General features: G+C 36.3%; 1 protein-coding gene and 1 long non-coding RNA gene across 4 annotated transcripts in view; one reads left to right on the plus strand and one right to left on the minus strand.

Annotated features, from left to right (window-relative positions):
* The window catches only part of LOC130415198 (uncharacterized), a 41,474-nt gene extending 28,016 nt beyond the window's left edge, over positions 1 to 13,458 (plus strand). The window contains exon 6 of the long non-coding RNA XR_008905895.1: positions 12,438 to 13,458. This is a non-coding gene — a long non-coding RNA (uncharacterized LOC130415198). The remainder of the gene's footprint in view (positions 1 to 12,437) is intronic.
* Positions 13,459 to 13,763: 305 nt separating this feature from the next.
* asb7 (ankyrin repeat and SOCS box containing 7) lies at positions 13,764 to 20,969 on the minus strand. Of its 3 annotated transcripts, none has more exons than XM_056739188.1 (5): positions 20,898 to 20,969; positions 20,042 to 20,111; positions 19,422 to 19,675; positions 18,221 to 18,826; positions 13,764 to 15,484 (listed from the first exon to the last, which is right to left on the minus strand). In XM_056739188.1, exons 2-5 carry the CDS (start codon positions 20,086 to 20,088, stop codon positions 15,345 to 15,347), a joined length of 1,047 nt encoding a protein of 348 aa, XP_056595166.1. In that variant the 5' UTR covers positions 20,089 to 20,111; positions 20,898 to 20,969; the 3' UTR covers positions 13,764 to 15,344. The 3 variants fall into 3 exon arrangements, with proteins under 3 accessions (XP_056595166.1, XP_056595251.1, XP_056595336.1); XM_056739273.1 differs by having other exon boundaries at positions 19,915 to 20,111; positions 20,898 to 20,965; XM_056739358.1 differs by having other exon boundaries at positions 19,422 to 19,693; positions 19,915 to 20,111; positions 20,898 to 20,965.
* Between the last annotated feature and the right edge of the window lie 18 nt (positions 20,970 to 20,987).

Consider the following 20,987-nt stretch of genomic DNA (forward strand, 5'->3'; position numbering starts at 1 on the left):
AGAAAACAGCTCAACAACTGTTTTATATGAGCTGATGAATTCTTCTTGTTGCTTTTTAATTCGTTTTTTGTAATCAACAAATTAACACCTTGAATCCTTCACAGATCACAGAGCTAACTCTTCCTTTATTAACTTGAATAATGATTTAAATGTCATTGCAATCTGACAGTTGGGATCCGGAGTGAAATGGTGGGAAAGTTGAAGCAGGTGTCCTCTGTAAGGTCCTCTAAGGTTGGTTGCTCGGGGTAATTGGCGTTCCACACCTTTGAAATGAAGGTCAAGTCTCTTCCTCTCCGCTGTTATCAGCATTACCCGCTAAACGACTGCGTCCACAAACAAATCACATGACACATGTCTGAAAAGAGCACATTTCCAGCACCGATGAACCGAAACCACACCAAAAATCACCTCGATTTAGACCCAGTTGGGAATATATGACTGGAAACTCTTACATACACAATAAAATAAAACTATTCAAACTATAAAATAATATGATTTATCACAGTAAACTCGAAAAAATTACTGTGCACTCTCAAAAAGGATGTGCTAAATAAATAGTTTTTGTGTTATTGAAATTTAACCAAAAAAAATTAACAAGTTATTTTGTGATGTTTTTGTGTTAAATAAATAAAGGGACAACACAAGGTTAGGTTAAGCTAAATTGCACAAAATGTGTTTCCATTATTATTTACTCTAGTAAACTGTGATAAATGTACTAAATACTGTAGTGTTTTTTAACCCTTCTATGGTAAATATTAAAGTATACTTTTACTCCAGTTCATAAATTCATTTTAGTTTATACTACAGAATACACAAACAACGTGTAGTATTTAATTCGATATACTACTATAATAAATACTGTAATACTATGCTAGTAAAACTTTGTTAAATACTTAATTATACTTAATTATCATAACCTATGAATTGATCTTGCTTTGGAGGAGAATGATCCCTAACACGTTGAATAAGGTTAGTTCCTTTTCTAAGTTATCTGACGTACATTTTTTAACCAAGTTTTAGGGAGCTGGAGGTCGTAGTGAAAGTGGGCTTTCTTAAGTTATTGCATACCAAAACCCTGGCAAACACCCATAAAAACAGAGTACTGTGCTGATAAACATGGTACAGCCAAAACTATTGAAAATGTTCTGTTACTTGTAATCAAATAAATAGCAATAAAGTAAACTAAGTGTAGGTTGATGCACTAAAATTGCACTAAAACTGAAAAAATGAAACTCAAATTTCAATATGAAGCATAAATAAATAACAAATTGACAGAAGCTCATATTTGCAAACTAAACTTAAAGGAGTTCTGCTAGATGTGTCATGCAATCTGACTTCTTTACAATGTTAAACGTGTTGTCTTCTCATGCTTAACATGTTCAACTTGTCAATAAATTAGGAGGGGGAATGACGTATTTCTCTACTTGACACACTCCCCCAGCGATCAAACATGTTTCGGAAAGTTTTTTTCGAACATATAAAAATGTTTTGTAACAATTTTTCTTAGTCCGTTAGTTGACAATTATCCTGGAAAAGCACACGGCACGGCCACAGGAGCGCAGGAGAAGGTGCAGACGTCACTTTCACTTGTGTTTAGAAGAGAGAGAGCATACAATCACAAAGTTCAGGTGTTTGTTTGTTCACTGCATTTGAATGTTATATAAACGGTGGATATAACTCTGGATTTGGAGATTGTTTGAAACTGATATATGGAGCCGTCCCAGCGCTAGAAGATGCTGGACATGAACCGCGTGCGGTGAGTGAAACTGACGTCTGTGTTTTGTTGACAATGTGCTTTAGTACGGCCTAACCCTCCGCCCCGCACGCGCTGTATTATTTCAGAAGTAATCATACAGCTGTATCTATCTTTTATAAATGTGATCAAACTAAATACTCTTTGAAGATACGACGTATGCAATATGAGAAACCCTGTGTTTAAGGGCCGTTTTAAAGCTCCAACTAAAAACAGCAAAATAAAATAACTTTTTTTAGTTTAGCGCACTAAAATCTACTTCATTAACTAAAAATAAATTTGGATTCAATTAATATCATAAAATGTAATGAAATCCCTTCCAGAGGAGCAGAGGAGATGTCATGATGTTTGTGTTGTGAGTGTTTGACTATCTTACAGCTTTGGCAGTGATAGTGTGTTTGATAGAGACTGACTCTGAGTCCTCTGGAAGTAAAAGAAGAGCAGTCATCTTGGCAGAAGTCCCTCCAGGTGTTCAGAGCAGCGGACAAAGACTCTTTTCACTCTCATTTATGAGGCTTGTTGCAAAATATACCGGATAAAAGTGACCAAAACACAGGCAGAAGATAATATTCTGATACAGCGGCCGGGGATTATTACAGGTTTCATGTGGTCCATCTTTGTTTATGGAGATACAAAACATGGTAATACAATGAAGTAACTGAATTAAACGGGGTGAAAGGACTGCGTGGCGATTTAAGGACTTGTACATACTGATGCGCTTTTGTTGAATGTTTTTCTCGCCGTTTTGGCCTGTTTGGACTCCGGTTTGCCACACTGAGACGACTTATTTGTTTATAATTTAAAGTTGTTTTCTCGTTGTTGGTGTGGACTAGGAAAATTAAGGTTTTCTAAAACAATGATGAATTTTTAGTGACATGACCCATTCAACCCAAAGCGAAATGGTCAGATTTAAATGTATTTATTACTTCACTATAAAAATTTATTTTTACAATGTGCTTATAAATTATTAAAGTATTTAAGTATTTTTGTAATAAATAATTATATTTATATTTTTTCACTGTTGATTTCACTGAATTTTACTGTTTTATTGTACTGTAAATTATCACATTATTTTGAAATACAGTAAAAAAGTCAAATTAAGGAAATCGTTTATATGTATAAATTCACTGTAAAATAAAGTTATTACAGTGTACTTATATACTGTATAATAAGAGTATTTAAGTATTTGTATGAGATACTGATGTGTATAATATTACTGTTTTATTTAACAGAATTTTCACATCATTTTGAAATACAGTAAAAGAAAGTCAAATTACAGAAATTATTTATATTTTTTTGACACTGCACTTATATATAATAAAAGTATTTAAGTATCTGTATTAAATACTTATATTTATTATTGTGATATTATTTGACAGAATTTTGAAATGGTTTTGAAATACAGTAAGAAAATAAAAACATGTAATTTTACTTGACTTTTTTATTTATTTGACTGTATTTTTCTGCTGCTCGAGCTGCTGGAATAAAAAAATAGCGGGATGTTTACAGCGCTGTTTTGACATGATTCTCAGTATACATTTCACTCTCTTTTGCAACTTGGTAGTCTTGTGGACTACAGAGCAACAACTCCACCTCAATGTTCATCCGTTTAACAAAATGTTTTCTGACATTTTAAAGAGAAAGTACATAAACACCTGACAGAATTGTTGAAGCGTTTTATGTTTCACTTATGCACAGTAGAAGAACATCCATATTTTTTACGTGTTCCAGTTTAGATGAGTATCTTTTGGAAAATACAAATAAAAATGTTAGTGTGGACAAAGGTCGCCTTTGAAATGAAAAAAATCCAACAACAGAAAATTTGGACAACACAAACACTCGTTTTTAGTCACTACGAAACAGTGTAGTTCATTTAGCTCTCAGCCATCATGTATATTTGTATTCCTTTTGTTGCTACCGATCCTTTTTTCTCTGTTTCCACACGTCCGATGATTATGTGCCATGCATAAGCTTCAACTACACGATTTGCCAAACCACTCTGAATGTGATAGGGCCATAAAACATTCATGATACTATGTACTCATAGTCATTAAAGCATGATTATACAAAAACTGAGTTTCACCTTTCTTTTGTCAGAACATTTCATCAACATAATGAGGGTGATTATTTGGAGTACATTTCACTAGGTGTCTACAGATTTGTGTATGTTTCTAGAGATTCGCCCTCACGTCGTCCAAAACAGATCTAGTGTTTTAAAGAAAATATATAAGCTTCAACGTTGACCGCATATAATTAATCACTGAGTAAATATGGTGGTGTTGTACTGTCAAGTGTTTATGTTCTGGTGATCTTTCCCTATGAGAAAAGGGCAAGGTGTTGATTTTGCCTGTATGTGGGAGTCAGGTCTCTTTTGCTGTCACCGGTTGGGCTTTGAAGTATAGAGCTGGACTCCGAAGCGTCTGCGATTCTCAGCACCTCACTTCTCCTCCAGCAGGTTAGCTCCATCACTGCCGCTTTGTGTTTAAGATCAGAGCAATTTGCAAGCTTATTGAGGGAAACTGTCCAACAAAAGAACCTTAGATATAGCGTCTGTCGTCGCTCTTTTTCTCCCGCTGGAGCTCGCGTTTCATACCTGATGAAATTGCCCGCTTGTGGACAGTTTTGTGAAATTGCACCATAGTTTTTCTTTCATTCCTCGTCTCGGTTTATCCTTTCTCAGCTGCAGTGCCACAGGACAGAAAGCACCGATAGGATATATAAAACATCCCAAAAAGTAGACTTTTACAGTACAGTGAACATTTGCTGCTTAATTAAATGAAAAAAATAATAATAAATCAAATATTTAAAATGTTGCCAATAATTATTTTAATATATTTTTTCTGTATAGTATTTATAATTTTAAATATATATTTCTTTGTTATATTTAGATTTTATTTATTAATAGATAAGCTGCAGTATGTTTTATGTATGTTTATATTTTATATAATTAAATCTTCAGTTCATTGTTAAATCTCCTAACATTTTTATTATTATGATGATGTAATCACAGAATAGTGCTAGGGAAACTTGGGATATTTTTTTTATTTTACATTTTATTTTACATTTTTACAACATCACATATTTAGTTCTTGTATTAGCAATGAGCAACTGCTAAAACATAACAGTTGCAAGAAAAATGTTTTGTTGTTTATTATTTCTAATTTATAAACCAAAAAATGGAGCTGGGCAACTGTAAATCTGCAAAACTATACTTCACCCAAAAATGAAAATTGTGTCATCATTTACTCACCCTCGACTTGTTCCAGATCAGTATACAGAAAGATATTTGGAATAATGCTTATAACCAAACAAATCTCAACACCCATTGACTCCCATACTAGGAAAAAGTACCTTATCAGTTTTTTGTTCTGTTGAACACAAAAGAAGATATTTAGGACAGCAAACATTTCTGGGGCAATTTTGAACACCACTGTAATTTTTCCTACTATGGGAGTCACTGGAACTGTCTGGTTATAAGCATTCTTCCAAATATCTTTTTGTGTTCATCAGAACAAAGACATGTATACAGATTTGGAACAACTCGAAGGTGAGAAAAACATGACAGAATTTTGGGTGAACTATCCCTTTAAGCTAAGTTTAAGCATATTTTTTAAGCAATACTTTATGTAGTAAGTATACTAATATCAATGTACCATACCGTAACATACCATACCATACTATACTATACTATTTCACTTATACTTAGACTAAAATGTACTTCGAAGTAAAGTATAAATTTAATGTAACAGAAGTACACAACACGTTTACAATGACAGTTTTTGTGTGTGTTGCAACTATACTAATGAACTACTTGCAGCATACATTTTACTTGCTGAAATTTGTGTTATATATTCTTGTTCCTCCCCAAAGCTGACTTGTTCCTATATAAACCTGAACATGTATGAGACCTGACTCTACATGTTCAAAAAACGAATCAAATAATCAGTTCTGCCGTTCTTGATTCCCGACCGTGTTTTTTATGTCAACCTCTCTGCATCTTTCCTTACGGTTGACAGATTTTGCCTTGACATTTGATTAAATGCAAGGTTACCACTCCTGATACCAATCAGAAGCTTTGTTTTGCTCTGTCATGTGTCCAGTTTGATAGTACACAAACCTCTGCACCTGCTTCGGTAAGGTCATAGAATCGGAAACTTTAGATGATGGGTGTCAGGGGAGTCAGCGTCCAGGGAACTGAGTCTCATTGTGACTGCACGCAGGCTTCCTTGTCAAATGTGGAAGATTGAATGACTGAACACTGTTTACAGTACATCTCGCTTTTGGCCTCATGAAGCTTCACTTGTAGTGAGCGAGTGCTTCTCGGACGACACATCACTGTTAGGTATAATTCAGTGGCGAAAGCGCCGACTCGGCATCAGGCTGTTTGCGTTATTAAATGTTATTAAGACGGCACGACATAGATAGTTGTGGTAATGGGAGCGATTAGATTGTTCCCCCGAGCGTAATGAAGGCACAACTGACAGTTGAAACTTGTTATTAAGGAGTTGGAAATAAATGTTGAAAGGGTTGTGGTCATGCCTGATGAAACTCAAGCCACCGCTGCTGGGTTTGAGGTTTTTTAATAAGTTGACGGTCTGTGGTTAGGCTTAATCATCTTTACTAACATGTGTCTGCTAGTAATATAACAGCATGTGACCGCAGGTTTAAATTGATGCTGTTAAAGAAAAGCTAATGGTGTTCTAGTGAGCATCTCATGACCTCTATTGGGAGACTAGTGTCACACTCTTGACAATGAATTTGTGTAACCCAATTGATGATGAATAAAACAAACATGGCATTAAGGTTAATATGTGAACTAACCTGTTCTTATTGGGATCATTAACAAGTGTTTGTTAATGCTGTCCAACGTACTGCTAATTGACCTTCTCGTTGATTTTTTTATTATTAATTACTTTAAAGCCGTAAATATCATAATTTCACTGCAAAAAATGACATTCTTACTAAGCATTTTTGTCTTTTTTTTTTCTGAAAATATATAAAACTTCTCTAATCAATATACAATTACTTGACAAGAAAAGTGACCCAAGATATTTATTCTTGTTTTATCAAAAAGAATGAAGTGAGTTTGTGGTAAAAACAAGCAAAAAAAATCTAAAAATGAACTCTCAAATTAAAACGTTCACTGATGACAAATCCAAGAGGAACTGGAGGCAAGTAAAAAAGGTTTCATAACAAAAGGTGTAGTCAGGAACAAAAAGGTAATCCACAAAACATCCACAAAAGAATATAATCCAAAACAGGACAAATCCAAGTGAATAAATAACAGGGTTATCCAAATACATCCACGGACCGTGTACAATGACCTAGATGAGAAACAGGTGAAAACAGTTAATGATGAGGGAACCTGGGAAAAGTCACGTCCTTGGGCAAAAAACAGGGAAAAGAGACTTGGGATTTTCCAGAATGTCAAACAAGTAAATAATTCAATTTTTTTTGTTGTTTTTACCATAAACTTTCTTAATTCTTATATTATTTGTCATAAAACAAGACCAAATATCTTCTGTCACTTTTCTTGTCCAGTAACTATATCTTGTAGTAACAATGTTTAAATATTAGTACTAGAAAACTAGACAAAGACTAGTAAATAGATTATAAGATAAGTAGGAATATCATATTTTGTAGTGTTTAATAAAGGTATGTTAATTATTACCTTTCATCTAGGAGCTTGCATCTCTCACTATAACAACATGCTCAGATTGTTGTTGTTTTTTGGTAATTTACGTTTCGGCCTCTGTGTTTGTGGTAGAGGCACATGGACCAGTTCTTACTCCGTTTTAAGTTTAATTTGCACGAGTCAGCCCCCAGACAGTGCGGGCAAGTTGCTTGAAAGACATTGTATTTGATGTATATGATTATTTTATCTCTGTGACATTTGGTGTTTTGTATTGACATTGAAATATATGAACAATGTTGTATATTGACAAGACTATAAAAAATAACAGATATGTTATTGAAAAGTATATTTTATATTTGTTGTGGAGAAATTTAGGAGAGTCAGGTTAATTTTCAGCGGAGCGAGTGGGTGAGGAATACAATTTAACAGGTGTGGGCGGGACCAAAAAACAGTCCCGTGCAGACCTCTAGTTTGCGACCAGTGTTGCTGCAGTTACTTTGAAAAGTAATCTGATTACTGATTACTAATTATACCTCTAAAAAGTAATTTAGTTACTGTACAGATTACTGGATTTTTTAAAGAAACTAAGTCAGATAACTCGTTACTTTATCAGTTTCATTCAGCAGCTGCCGCCAACACCCCCGCTGCCTCAACATAAAAATGACAATGGGTTTTGCCAACACTCACCTGATTGGAAGTCTATTTTTAACAGTGATGTCAACAATGTATCTCCTGACATTTTAAATTGAACTTAAAGACTATTTCCTGAAAAAAACATGTTTTTATTCAAAATAACATAAAGACAGTCTTTCTTGACCTGACATGTTTAACTGTTAACACTTTAACCACTTCGCTAAAACGCTCCCACGCGACACTTTTCTTTTCTGCCTTTTTTTTCTTTTTAATTCTTACTTTTTACATTTCTCTCGGATCTGTTTTGCCTTCATTTCTGCTTTAAGAAATAGACCGTCCTCTACCGCCGACACGCGCGCATTTCTTTTAAATGACTGCAAATTAGCGCCTGCTGAAAAATGCATTTAAAACACATTCGTATTTTTAGAGAAATGTTGTTAATATTGTATAAAATATCATCCACCCGCGACCCACCCGCCATTAATCTGAATGTACATAATTTTAATCTGATTAATGGTTTGGAAAAAGTAACGCGTTAGATTACTCTTTACTGAAAAATGTGCTCAGATTAGAGTAACGCGTAACCTGCATCACTGTTTGCGACCCACCCGAAAAAGTCCCTCGCCCCTGACCACCCGTGCCAAACAGTTTGTTGATTTAGTTGAATGACTTTTAAGGCTGACACAATATGTAACACATAATTGAGATTGAAATGATTGTAAATTTGAGGTCAGGTGGAGTTGGGGATGGAGGAGGATAGTTTGCTCCGGTAAACGCGATAATCTGCGGATAGATGAATTAATTTGAAACGAAAGCTGTGATAGCGTCATACTTCTATAGCTCACGTGACCTGCCAGAATGAATGCTATACGCTTTATATGTAAAAAAATTAATTTAACTATAAACTGAAACTGGAGTGTTTCTGGACCAGTGTTTTTAATGTCTTGCAAAACGGTTTATATGGAGATAATCAGGCCCTCAAATTTTGTTTTTAAAGCTTTTCTACTTTTCCATTAGGAAACATTAATGAATTAGCCTTTTCACACAATCATACAATACACTGCTTTCCAAAAGAAAAGCTACTGGACCCATCTGGATGATCTTTTTTTAATCACTCCACTCTTGTGTCGAGAAACTCAAAGCTCTTTCAGTCACCGGACCTTCATTCAGAACAGTGTGTCTGTTCCTCCGTTCAGCTAGAACTCTCTGCATGAGTGCCTATCCCGGCTAAGCACTAATAGTCTGCTCTCTCGCTTTCTCTCTTTGGGTCTCTGCCTCGGTGCTGAAACCCATCCAGTAACTCTCCGGCCCAGTTCTCTCTCTCTGGCTAAACACTGGCAGATCTGTGCTGCCGTCCCCCCGGGAGAAAATGATTTCAACTGGCCCCGTCAACCTCAAGCTTTTTATTGACCACCTATCAAATTATGGCTTCACTTGATACTTTGTCATCACATCCAGCGGGAGAAAACAAAACAGCATTCGCCGAAGACAAAGCAATCGCTGCCCATATTTAAGCGTGGCATAAGCGTAATGGCATGCCAGCTCATGGGAAATCTGTGTTGGAGCCTTTAAAACATGACGTGGGACTGGTTCCAATGGGAAATCAGGATAATTTGCAAAGCAAATGCTTTTAATGTCTGGAACATAAGTGACGGGGAGTTGGGTTCAAGAATGGAAGCACTTAAACTGAAACATATGCACTCATCATAGGAGCATATGTTAACCTTGATGAGCGCTCGCAGCTGAAAGCGAGACATATAACATTACCCACTCCACCGTCATGTTTCTTTTTGTTCACATATGAATTGATAAACCGGTTTTAATCTCAGACATTGCCCCAAGCAAGTGGGCTCCAGTAATGGAGACTTTCTTATCTGTCTATTATAATCAAAGTTGAGCTCAATGTATACATTGATTGTCTGTCTGTTGCTATATAGAGAGAAATGTAACCTGGTAAAAATATCAACTAGATTCAGTGTGATTCGTCTAGACTATATTTTTCAACATTATCTGACCTATAGGGGTGTCTCCAATATACTTAAATGTAGCAATATTGGAATTTTGTAGGCTAGGGGCCGTGTAAAAAGTTCACACATTAGATACAAATGAACATGGATTTTGATAGCGGGTAGTTACTGTCAAACAGCATGTCTTGACACAAGAATTGTTTATTTATGACAGCTAGAGGGCGCTGAACATTAAAACGTAACTATAGATCGTAAAAAACTGCCTGCAGAAATGACCTACAGGGTCTTTTTTTAAGGAAGACAGGCTCTGATTTCTCTTGATGTTGCATATGTATTACACTAAGCTAACCTTTAAGTAGTTACAACTTTAAGCAAATAGCCAAAACTATAATAATAATGATACATAGTCAACCAGTTTTCACCAAAATATCCAAAGTGCTCTGCCAGCTTGACCTTTGCCCTCCGACTGGGCAAATTGTTTTTCTTTTACAAGACCATTGACTCATTATCATCTGTAAACAATACACACAGTTAATACATAAAATGCTTTTGAGGGTTCAGGGGCGTCTTTTAAGGATAATCATTTAGCTTCAAAATGATATGTCACTGCTAGCTCTTCTATGTTTGACAGTATGGATAATGGTGAAAAATAGTTAACTGGATCAAAGACGCTGTTTAACCCAGTGCTATTAAAAACACAGACAGCGATATTAAGTCCGGTTTACAATTTCAAACTAAACAATACATCCAAATTTAAGATCATTTTGACATTAAAAGAGAGTCTTTTATTAGTTCAATAAATGACCCCTAAAACATGTCCTTACTTTTATTACAATCTATATGTCATTATTGAAAAAAAAGCATAGGAACACCATTTTTTTATCAATAGACAAGAATCAAGTGCGCTCTCTTCACACTTGTTGCCTACACAGAGAGATACCTTCTAAGGTAACAATGGTCCCTCATAAGCCTCAATCTATAAATCTTTAGTAAATAATTTTTTGCCTTTATCTGGAAAAAGGCTTTTGGTTCCGGACAGAATAATGGTGAGCAAACAATAAAATAAGATTTTTGTCAATAACTACCTATAATACAATGTAGTTAATTTGTCAATAACGACTAATACAACTCAATACTGTAACATTCACTTCATTTAAAATCTATGACACAGAAAGGGTTAAATACAGTAGACAGGGATTTCTTGTAATCTCATTATAGTCAATAGCTGTTCAATGTCATGGCTTCCTCCAAGTCATTATTAAAACTTCACATCTGTTATCCCATGGCGGCCCCCCCTCCTCCTCCTCAATGGCTCTTGTTAATGAGGGTCTCATTCCCTCCATGCACCTGTACCGTGCTTTTAAAATGAGGGGCTTTACATTACACCAGCGCCAGAGCACAAAGAGCAACAGTGTACACCGCAGTCAGGTCTCGAGCTCTCCGCCTCCGTTCTGCTCCGCCAGCTCCTGCATGAGCTCCAGTCCCGCTTTTCACCAGATAAATAAAGACCTGATAATAAAACAGAACCGGGACGCTTCTGTGCGTACATGACTTACATATGAGTTGGCTGATACACAGTGGGTATTTTTGAGAATATTGCTTTATTTAAAATTTGAAGTTGTCAGAATCAGCCAATATGAGGTAAGATGCTGTTGACAAATCATCCCAGGGTGGGTGAGAACATTTCTGCAAATTCCACACAAATGCTTTTTTATTTTGGCATTACCTAGTAGCATCATATTTGTCAGACTGTGTAAAACGCTGCATAGTTTTCTAATCGAAATGTAAAAATGTAAATAATATTTTGTAATGATTAAAAATGTACACATAGAATCCCAAAAATATAATATACACTTAAAACTAAATTACAGTAAAAAACAAACAATACTATATATAAACTACGAGAACTTGGGAGTGTGTAATAAAAAAAACAAATGTATATAAAATCATCATCATAAACTTAATTTTAATCACAATGTAACAAAAAAACCATTCAATGCACAGTACTTTTAAAGAGCTCAAGCTGCAACACAAGGAAAGTGAACATGGAGATTTCCATCAAAACTCAAAACTGTTTTAAATTAATCTTTCATAATCTGATCATACAGGTGTGAGAAACCATTTCTGGTTCCTCTACAATAAAGACAATAATTTAACAATGGCTGCACAATTTATGTTTCAATTAAAAATGTTCCCGGTTTTTTTTGTCCATATACTGAAGTCTGAAAAATATAGTCACTGTTTGCAAAGGATTGGGAGCCTTACACGCAGCGGCGAAACTTTGTTCGGGGCAAACCTTTAGGGCAATCACAACCTTCCTACACATCATAAGTGTCAAGAGATAAATCCTAATCGCTGGCACTTACGGCCCCGTTGAGTCTGCTTTGCATACTCCCCTCCATGTACGGCTGAATACCACACATTCAAATCCATCTTTCCTGTTCCGCAGAGATACGGAGTGGGCGTTTCCCTAATCCAACGGGAAGACCCGCTGAGGACACCATCCATCCGGCAGAACCGCATGGCCCACCAACAATAGCCGCATTGTTCTCCTTGTCTGCAAGGAAACGTGGGCTACAGAGACAAGCCATTGTTTTATTGTGTAATGTTACCTGTGATTCGATAAACGATAGCTGCCCGTGTTTTTGTCAGAGGAATGTGCGAATATCTCATCCACGCTCTTAGGTCACTGTGGAGTTCTGGCAAAGGCCCTGCTCGCACGCCTGCTCCGAGAGAATTAAGAAAGCAGAAACCTTTCTATTTAAGAACGGCATTCCTGGGAAAGTAAAAGAGAGTGAGAGAGAGATCATTTTTCTTAAATAAACAATGCCCTGAAATAAGTTCTGATATGGTGCCAGGCTTTGTCATGTAAGGTTCCCTGTACTGAGAGATCTGGTGTGTTATTGAGATATCGTGACACAGGACGATGTTTTCTCTCAAGTTTAGCCAGAATGTCGGTTGGGAGGCATTACCACAGGATATGAGCTAAGAGAGGGACCAACGAAACAATGTGAAAGAGAGAGTTTAGTCATCTATCCATCGGACAGCGTTCCCAAACTGCAGAGATCGGATTTACAAAATTACAAACTCTAGACAGTGAAATATCACGTAAAACTATAATGAAAAACACTATTCGATTTTGTATTTTGACTTCACTTAACATCAATTCACGTAAAGAACATAAAGTTACGTGCCGTTTTATGTGTCAAAGAGAGATGGCGATAGAGAGAAGCATTAGATAGTAATATACCAAGTCAAATTATTGTATATTTTACGATCCAATTTTTTAAATGTAGCTTCAGGTGTTATTGCTTTTATAATATTACATTTTCATTAACTAGAATACATTTTGTAGTTGTTTTGTTGTGTTTATGGGTGTTCAACAATTCATCGTGATTTATTGCGTTCTAAAGAAATTATGTTTACATAATATATGTCTGTGTACTGCGTCTATTCATTTTGTATTCATAAACATATATTTATAAAACATAACATGTATTTAGGAAATATCTGCATGTATAAATTAATACTATGTAATATAACTTTGAATATAAACATTTATTGATTTTTATATTTTTCTTATTTATATCGAAATAAATACATGTACGTGTTTAGAGATACAAAATAAATATTCTCAGTTCACAATATACTATGTAAACACAATGTTAATTCTGGATGCGATTAATCGTTGAACAGCCATAAATGTACTGGAGTTAAAAGGGATGCTAGCTAAACCAAATCCACACATTTACTAAACAAGCAACGAGTTCAGCAATTGGTATGTTCATCAGACATTTTATTATGAAATCTTCAAACTCTCAAAAAAAACAAAATGCAAATGGAGAGCACGTCACAATTACTGCTTCAAAATATAACAAACGAGATCCATTTATTCACACAGTTGTACACTTGAAGCTCGGCAAACAGCAGATTATATACATTCAGTAGTTGACGTTTTGGAAGACTTTCGATTCTTAAAGACGTTTCAGAAAGCTCAAGCAATCCCTGGGTGCGAAACACATCCTCCATACCTTCAATACCTTACGGTAACTCGCTCAGAGATTGTTTCAGACATAAAGCAAATACATACTAACAAGAAAGGAAAGAGCGCACACGGAGATGTAAATAAGTTAATGCTGAGGCGGGTGGCTTTAATGCACTTGTTCATGATGCGATGAGACTGAATGCGAGTAAAGGCAGATAGTGTCTGAAGTGGCAAGGTAAAAAAAATTAAGATTATTTGCGGATGAGTACAAATTTACATCAGTACAGCCCCTAAATGCTCCGCTACCATGATTGAGATGTTAATGGGATGAAATGTTTGCTAAAGCTATTCAGACGTGGGTGGAACAAACCTTTAGAGAACAAAAAAAGTAAGTGCATTTAAAACTGTTAATTACAAAAGAGAAAAAAACTGAAGGCAAAGATTTAAGATTCTTTCATGAGCAAAATTTGTTTCAAACAAAACTTCACGGCCAATTGATTTTAAATCAAGCATGAAAATATTAGAGGTTGATATTCTTATAATTACAGGTTGAAACATTCCCACATCGAAGCCCTTAATAGGTCACATGAAAAACACAGAATCACGTTGAGAACACAAGCATGTGGCTTAAATAGTCTAAAAATATCTGCTGTACATATGACACAAATATTTACATCGTCTCTGTTAATGGTGTATGAGTGTATACATGTTTACCTAGAGAAACTTGTCACGACTATATCTTTTCCTATAACTGTGAATGCAAAGCCAAGCACCTTACATTCTGAATCTCTTCCTGGAGAGCAAAAATCTGGCTCGGATTCATGGTCGAGTTCAAGAGAAACTTTTTTTTATCCACAAGGCTCAAAGGCTTTTAGTATTTGTTACGATTGTTACATTTTTAAAGAGCTATTACAAGCCGAGAAGTAAATCGCGATTTCTCCAGACAGAGAGGAATGAGGATACGGTTACCGCATGCATGTTTTTATTCATATCAAACGGAGTGACACGAAGGGATTTATCCGTTTTCTTGTCTGAGAATTTAGACGATAGAAAATGTCAATACTTACAAAGGCCTTGTCGATAAAAAAAGATATTTGGTACGTATCAAACTTCCGTATTTCCGCAAATTCTCTTGTCGTGGGTCAGGAATTTCTCAAGGTGCACAAGCCAAACACACACAAACGTATGAAGCTGGCCATACGGTGCTCCCGTTTCACAGTCATTACTCTGTAAATATGTACTTTCACTCCGTACAAACACGCTTGTACAAAAAGTGTGCACCTACTCTCAGAGGTTTGAGTCGAAATAAAAAAAGAGTTTGCATAGTCTCCCCGGGAACCTACAGAAACGCTCAGTGCACGTGGGCCTGCGTCAAACGTTGTCAAACTTGTGTTTCAGGTAGTCCTTAATCACCCTGGCAATGGGCAGATCTTCCAGAAACGTTAAGCTCTGGAGCCCGATACACTGACGGATCTTTATCCTGCACAGATCCTGCAAAGTCCTGGGCTGCCCTGGAATGAAAAAAAAAGGTCATGTTAAACACCGGTTGTGTTTGAAATCAGTAAAAAAAACTGATGAAACCAAGTGGGTCTTTTAGTTCTTTTAAAACGGTGAATGCATTTACTGAAAATACTACATTCATGCGGAAGATATCAAAACATAACCACAAAATATAAAACAATGACACTATGAAATTAAGATATACTGAAATACTCTAAGATATAAAAAAATATGTATTCTGAAAAAAGAAAAATATGTCTCATAATAATACCATTTTAATTGTACTGTTTATTGGTATTATTTATTTAAAAGCTGAAAGTCTATACGTAAATAAATAATGCTGAACATTAGCATATATATATAGCATGTCAAATAACAGATTATAAATTCACTACATAAATAGTTCCCAAATGGTAATTAATAATTATACAAACTCCTTGATAGCACACATTCATCTGGCAGACATCTATTTGATGCATTTACATCTGCAAGACATAGTTTTCTCATCTGACTGCTGTAAGATGTCATAATGACAACTCAAAGACGTCTGTAAGATGTTTATGATTTAGAATGGATGTAAAACCGCTCAAAGATGTTTAACAAATATTTTTACACAGCAGATGTTTTCCAGATGTTTGGCAGACGTCTTACAGACGTACAGCACCAGTGCTAACATTCTGAGACTTTTTTTACTACTCATTTTGATTTCCATTTGACCATTGAAACCATTAATTATTATTAAAAAAAAAAATGTATAACTCCCCTTTGTAAATACTGTAAATCATTGTGAAGATAACTATTACTTAATATTGTACATCTACAGTACTAAAAGTTTCCAATCCTTTACCTAAAGATCACGCTCACACATAAACCAACAACACATAACAAAAACCCTGGAAAAAAAACGCTTCTTTCAGTCTGTGCTGTCCTTAAGATTCTGTACGAGTAAAGTTGAGAAATTAGTTCCAGGAAGCCAGCGTTCACAGTTTATTGGTTTTTAGTGGGTCGGCTTTACCAGTTCCCAACTTAATATGACACACAAACAGAGCCAGATGGAAAAACCACTACAAAGGGCTGATGATGGCCATCTGCGGCCGCTGTCTTCTGTCATGCTGCATGACTGTCTTAAGCTCTGGACTGCAGGTGACAGCAATGAGAACACAAGTCACTGCGCTATACACATGAAGTCATGCTTTACTCTGACATATAAATACAGCCGCTGAGGTGTCTTTCAGAAATAATCCAGATGAAACCGGATCGGGCTCTGAACGGGATGACAGCAGCTCTGCGACAGGTGGCTTTGATATGCTTATATCAAAGATGAAGTGAAGCGCAAGAATGTGGCCATTGTTGTGTATTTGATCATTAGTGCTTCGGGTAACACGGCTCGCTTTTCTCAGACGCCTGATTGTTCGGTGAAGGGAACGGACATCGGGTGTTGGTTTGAGAGGTAACTGGGTCTCAGTTGTGCCCTTGCCCAACTTGACTACGGCAGCCAGTGATGATATTCTTAATAACATTGAAAGAAAACTAATGTGCTTTATTTGTGACCATAGAAGAGAACTTGAGCTAAACCAAAATTACATTATTAATATAAAAATATAGTTTATAATTTGCAAAAAAAAGAATGTCTTCAAAGAAATATTTTTTCTAATGAAAAATGAATGCAAATATAAAGGTTTCGATGATTCCAATACGGATACACTGCAAATGACATTCTTACTTAGCATTTTTGTCTTGATTTCTAGTAAAAATATCTACAACTTCTTAAATCAAGATACATTTTCTTGAAGAAAAGAGACCAAATATATTTGTCTGTTTTATGAAAGAAAATATAAGAATTAGGTTAACTTTAAAACAAGCAAAAAAAAAAATGGGTTGAGGAAAAGAAACCTGAAATAAGTACTTAAGATGGTTAAAACTAACTTCAAGTTTATTTTCCTCAACCCATTGGTAGATTTTTTGCTTGTTTTTAACATTAATTTCCCTGATGCTCATATTTACTTTCTTAAAACAAGACAAAGTATCTTGGGTCACTTTTCTTGTCAAGAAAATGTATTTGGATTAAAGATATTTTTACTAGAAAGCAAGACAAAAATGTTTCGTAAGAATGTCATTTTTTGCAGTGTAAAAACAAAAAAATATAAAAAATTATTTTATTAAAATTGTTGCTTAATCATAAAAAGATTGAAAACTTGTAGAATGCGGTGCTGTCATGTATTTAACAAATTAAGTTTAAAAGCCTGATAGTTTGAACTTTTTACTGATTTATTGAAATAAAATATTAAATAAATAGTTGACATAGTTAGTGTACAGTTTAAGGGAATGAAACTAATAAACTATAGTTGCAAATGGGAATATACCAGACTTCAAGAATGTTCAGATTCGTTTGATCACAGCGCCCCCGGGGGTGATTTTTGACAAAGGTTATTCATTTAAAGAAAGCTTTATAACTTTTGACAAACTTTTTGGCATTGCCAATAGATTTCTGTCTGGCCACTGACTTTCTGTAGAACAACAGTTATACATTTAGAAAAATTATGTTCTTAAAAACATACAAAACGGCAGGAAATCTACACAGACATCTCCAGACCTTTGTGTGAGCCAACGAATCAACAAAATTTGTTTCTAGACAATTAAGTTCCAAACCCATTAGCTCGAATGTACATGAAAATGTCGACAGTTCTTGGCACTGGAGGATTTGAGAGACTTGGCACAAACACAGACTATCAACATAGTCGACTTACTTGTGACCTCTTGTAGGAAGTCCAGACAGGGCCGACTGATCCCAGACATGCTGACGGAAACGGCCACAGGGGTCTGGCCCTCGTAGTTCCTGGTGTTGGTGTCGGCTCCGTACGAGTACAGCATCTGAGCGCACAGCACGTCGTCTCTGAGCGCCGACAGGTGCAGGGGTGTCTGTCCGTCCTCCAGTCGGCCCAGGTTGGTGTCGGCTCCCCTCTGCAGGAACATGCGACAGTAGGAATGGTTGCCCTTAATGACGGCGTAACGCAACAGGAAGCCGTTCTGAATGTCTATGTTGGCGTTGTGATCGAGCAGAATGCGCACGCAGCTGGAACGCTCGCGGATGATGGCTAGCTGAAGTGGCGTGGTGCCTTTATCGCTGAGCGGGTCCACCTCGGCTTTGAACTCCAGGAGGAGACGGACGAAGGAGTCGCGGCCGTAGTGGGCCGCCACGTGTAAAGGGGTCCAGCCGTCGTTGCTCTTGGCGTTGATGATGTCGCTGCGATACTCTGACTCCAGCATGAGGCGGGCAATGCGTGCGCGGCCATGCATGGCGGCGTAATGTAGAGCAGTGAAGCCTCCGATGAAATCCTTCACTGTGGGATCGGCTGTGGTCATGACAGAGAGAAAACCCCAGAGTACAAAAACAGACCGTGATGATTATTGTAGCTTAACATCATTTTCACATATCTTTATATATTTTTTGTCTTTTTATTTAAGGATACAAAAGGACCCACTAAGGAGGGTGTTACAATTTAAGAAAAATCATGATAAATCGCATGACTGAGCATCATTCCATTATCAGGTGTGTATTCTGAAATAGCTTAGATTTATAGCGCCCTCTGATGTCCTGCATCGATTCTTACACTATAACGGGATAGTTCACCAAAAATACAATTCTGTCATCATGTATTCCCCTAATGTGGTTGTAAACCTGTATAAAGGTTTGTGTTGAACACAAAAGAAGATATTTTGAGAAAAGTCTCAGTGGTTTTGTGTTCAAACAGTGGAAGTCAGTCAATGGGGTTCAGTGTTGATTGATCATCAACATTCTTTAAAATATCTTCTTTTGTGTTAAGCTGCTTTAAATGGCACAATGCAATCTAGGCTGACAGCGAGTTATAATTTGTATAATTTCTTACCAAACACCACTTTAAATTCAACCATTTTTATGGTTCTAAAACGGTCAAACCCCAATTTTACCTCCGTGTTCGAGGAAAACTCGCACGCAGCGCTCCTTGCCCTTGGCTGCGGAGAAGTGCAGCAGCGTCCAGCCGTTGGCATCTCTGATCTTGGGCGAGTAGCCCTCCTCCAGCATCTTGCGGACGGTGTATACATCGCCTGCTGCCACCGCTGCCTGGATCTGCAGCTCCTCCTGTAACTCCGGGTTCCTTCTGCAGTGATGGTTCAGCATCCTGTCACATCTCGCAGTACGAGAGTCAGACGCACCGATGTCCCTGCGGTCAAACACATTTCTGACATTGCGAAAGAAAACGTTTCACTTGAACAGGGCATCTTCATATTAATTAAAAAATATGAATTAACGAACTTATAGAAAGAGTCATTTTATATATTGTTATCTAATAAATTTATTCTGCTTTGCATCAAGATAAAACATCCATAAGCGATTTAGTCTACTACACATAACAAATATAACAGAAAATGATAGACAATGGAAATAAAATGTAAAACGTACATTATTGGTAGGCAGTAGATAGTCCGAGTCCCATAAAAGGCATAAACTCAGTGGTGCTTTTGAAACACTGCTTTCTTTGTTTGAGCATCAAAAACAAAGCAACTAATGCCGTGTCAAGAAGATTTACCGTTCATTAACGTCTCGTAGATCTGAAACAGTCCTTGTGTTCTGCATTAATATTCACATCCAACTCCATCCTAGAATAAGGTGCAAAGAAAACATGAGAAAAGGTTATTTTTATTTCTAAATTACAGGAGTAATCAAACATTAACACTTAATCAAAGTTATTGACATGTTTACAGCATCCCTGGTTTTATACTGGCATGCTTTTACAATTCAATTAGTTTATCTGTCACATACAAATTTAGTCACAGGATGCAACTTGCAGATAAATGTTGTAAACAAATACAAATACAAGCCCTTGTGTATAGTCATGAATGTGTAGCATTAGATGATCTTGTGAACAGAACACAACAGTTTGTATGTTGATATACAATGTTGATTACAATAACGGTATGTATACATAAACAACTGTTTAACATGTTAACAGGCTCCAGTTTTGCAAACTAAAGGTAAAATAAAACATGTTTGTGGCTGCTGGACAGAGAACAATGAAGCTGTTAGCTGCTGTGCTAAAGCAGCTGTGGAAGCTAAACTGAGCTTGAATTCAACCCGTTAAACTTCACTTTTCAACAACAAAACGATTTTATAGCATTAACACTGATATTAACATCGCGATATGTTGGACACATCTGACTAAAGTGATGAAGAACTCGCTTAGCTCTGTCATTGGCATGCACTGGTCCTGCAGTAGCATAGTTAGCATTTAGCCAGCGGTTATTGACTCTTTTCTACACAACACTGCGTTTAAAGTTTCTCAAAGTCTCTTAACATGAGATCAACGAATACACCTTAATATAAAGACGCTTATAAAGACGACAACGACTCGAGGAGAGCAAAATATAAACATGTAATATACATACATATTTAAAAACACAGTCAGGTAGCCATGAACATCATCTCCAAGGCTTCAAACATCAGTGGCCAATCGGATTTCAGCTGTCAAACGCGTC

This window comes from Triplophysa dalaica, chromosome 1, assembly GCF_015846415.1.
Source record: "Triplophysa dalaica isolate WHDGS20190420 chromosome 1, ASM1584641v1, whole genome shotgun sequence".
NCBI lineage: Eukaryota > Metazoa > Chordata > Actinopteri > Cypriniformes > Nemacheilidae > Triplophysa > Triplophysa dalaica.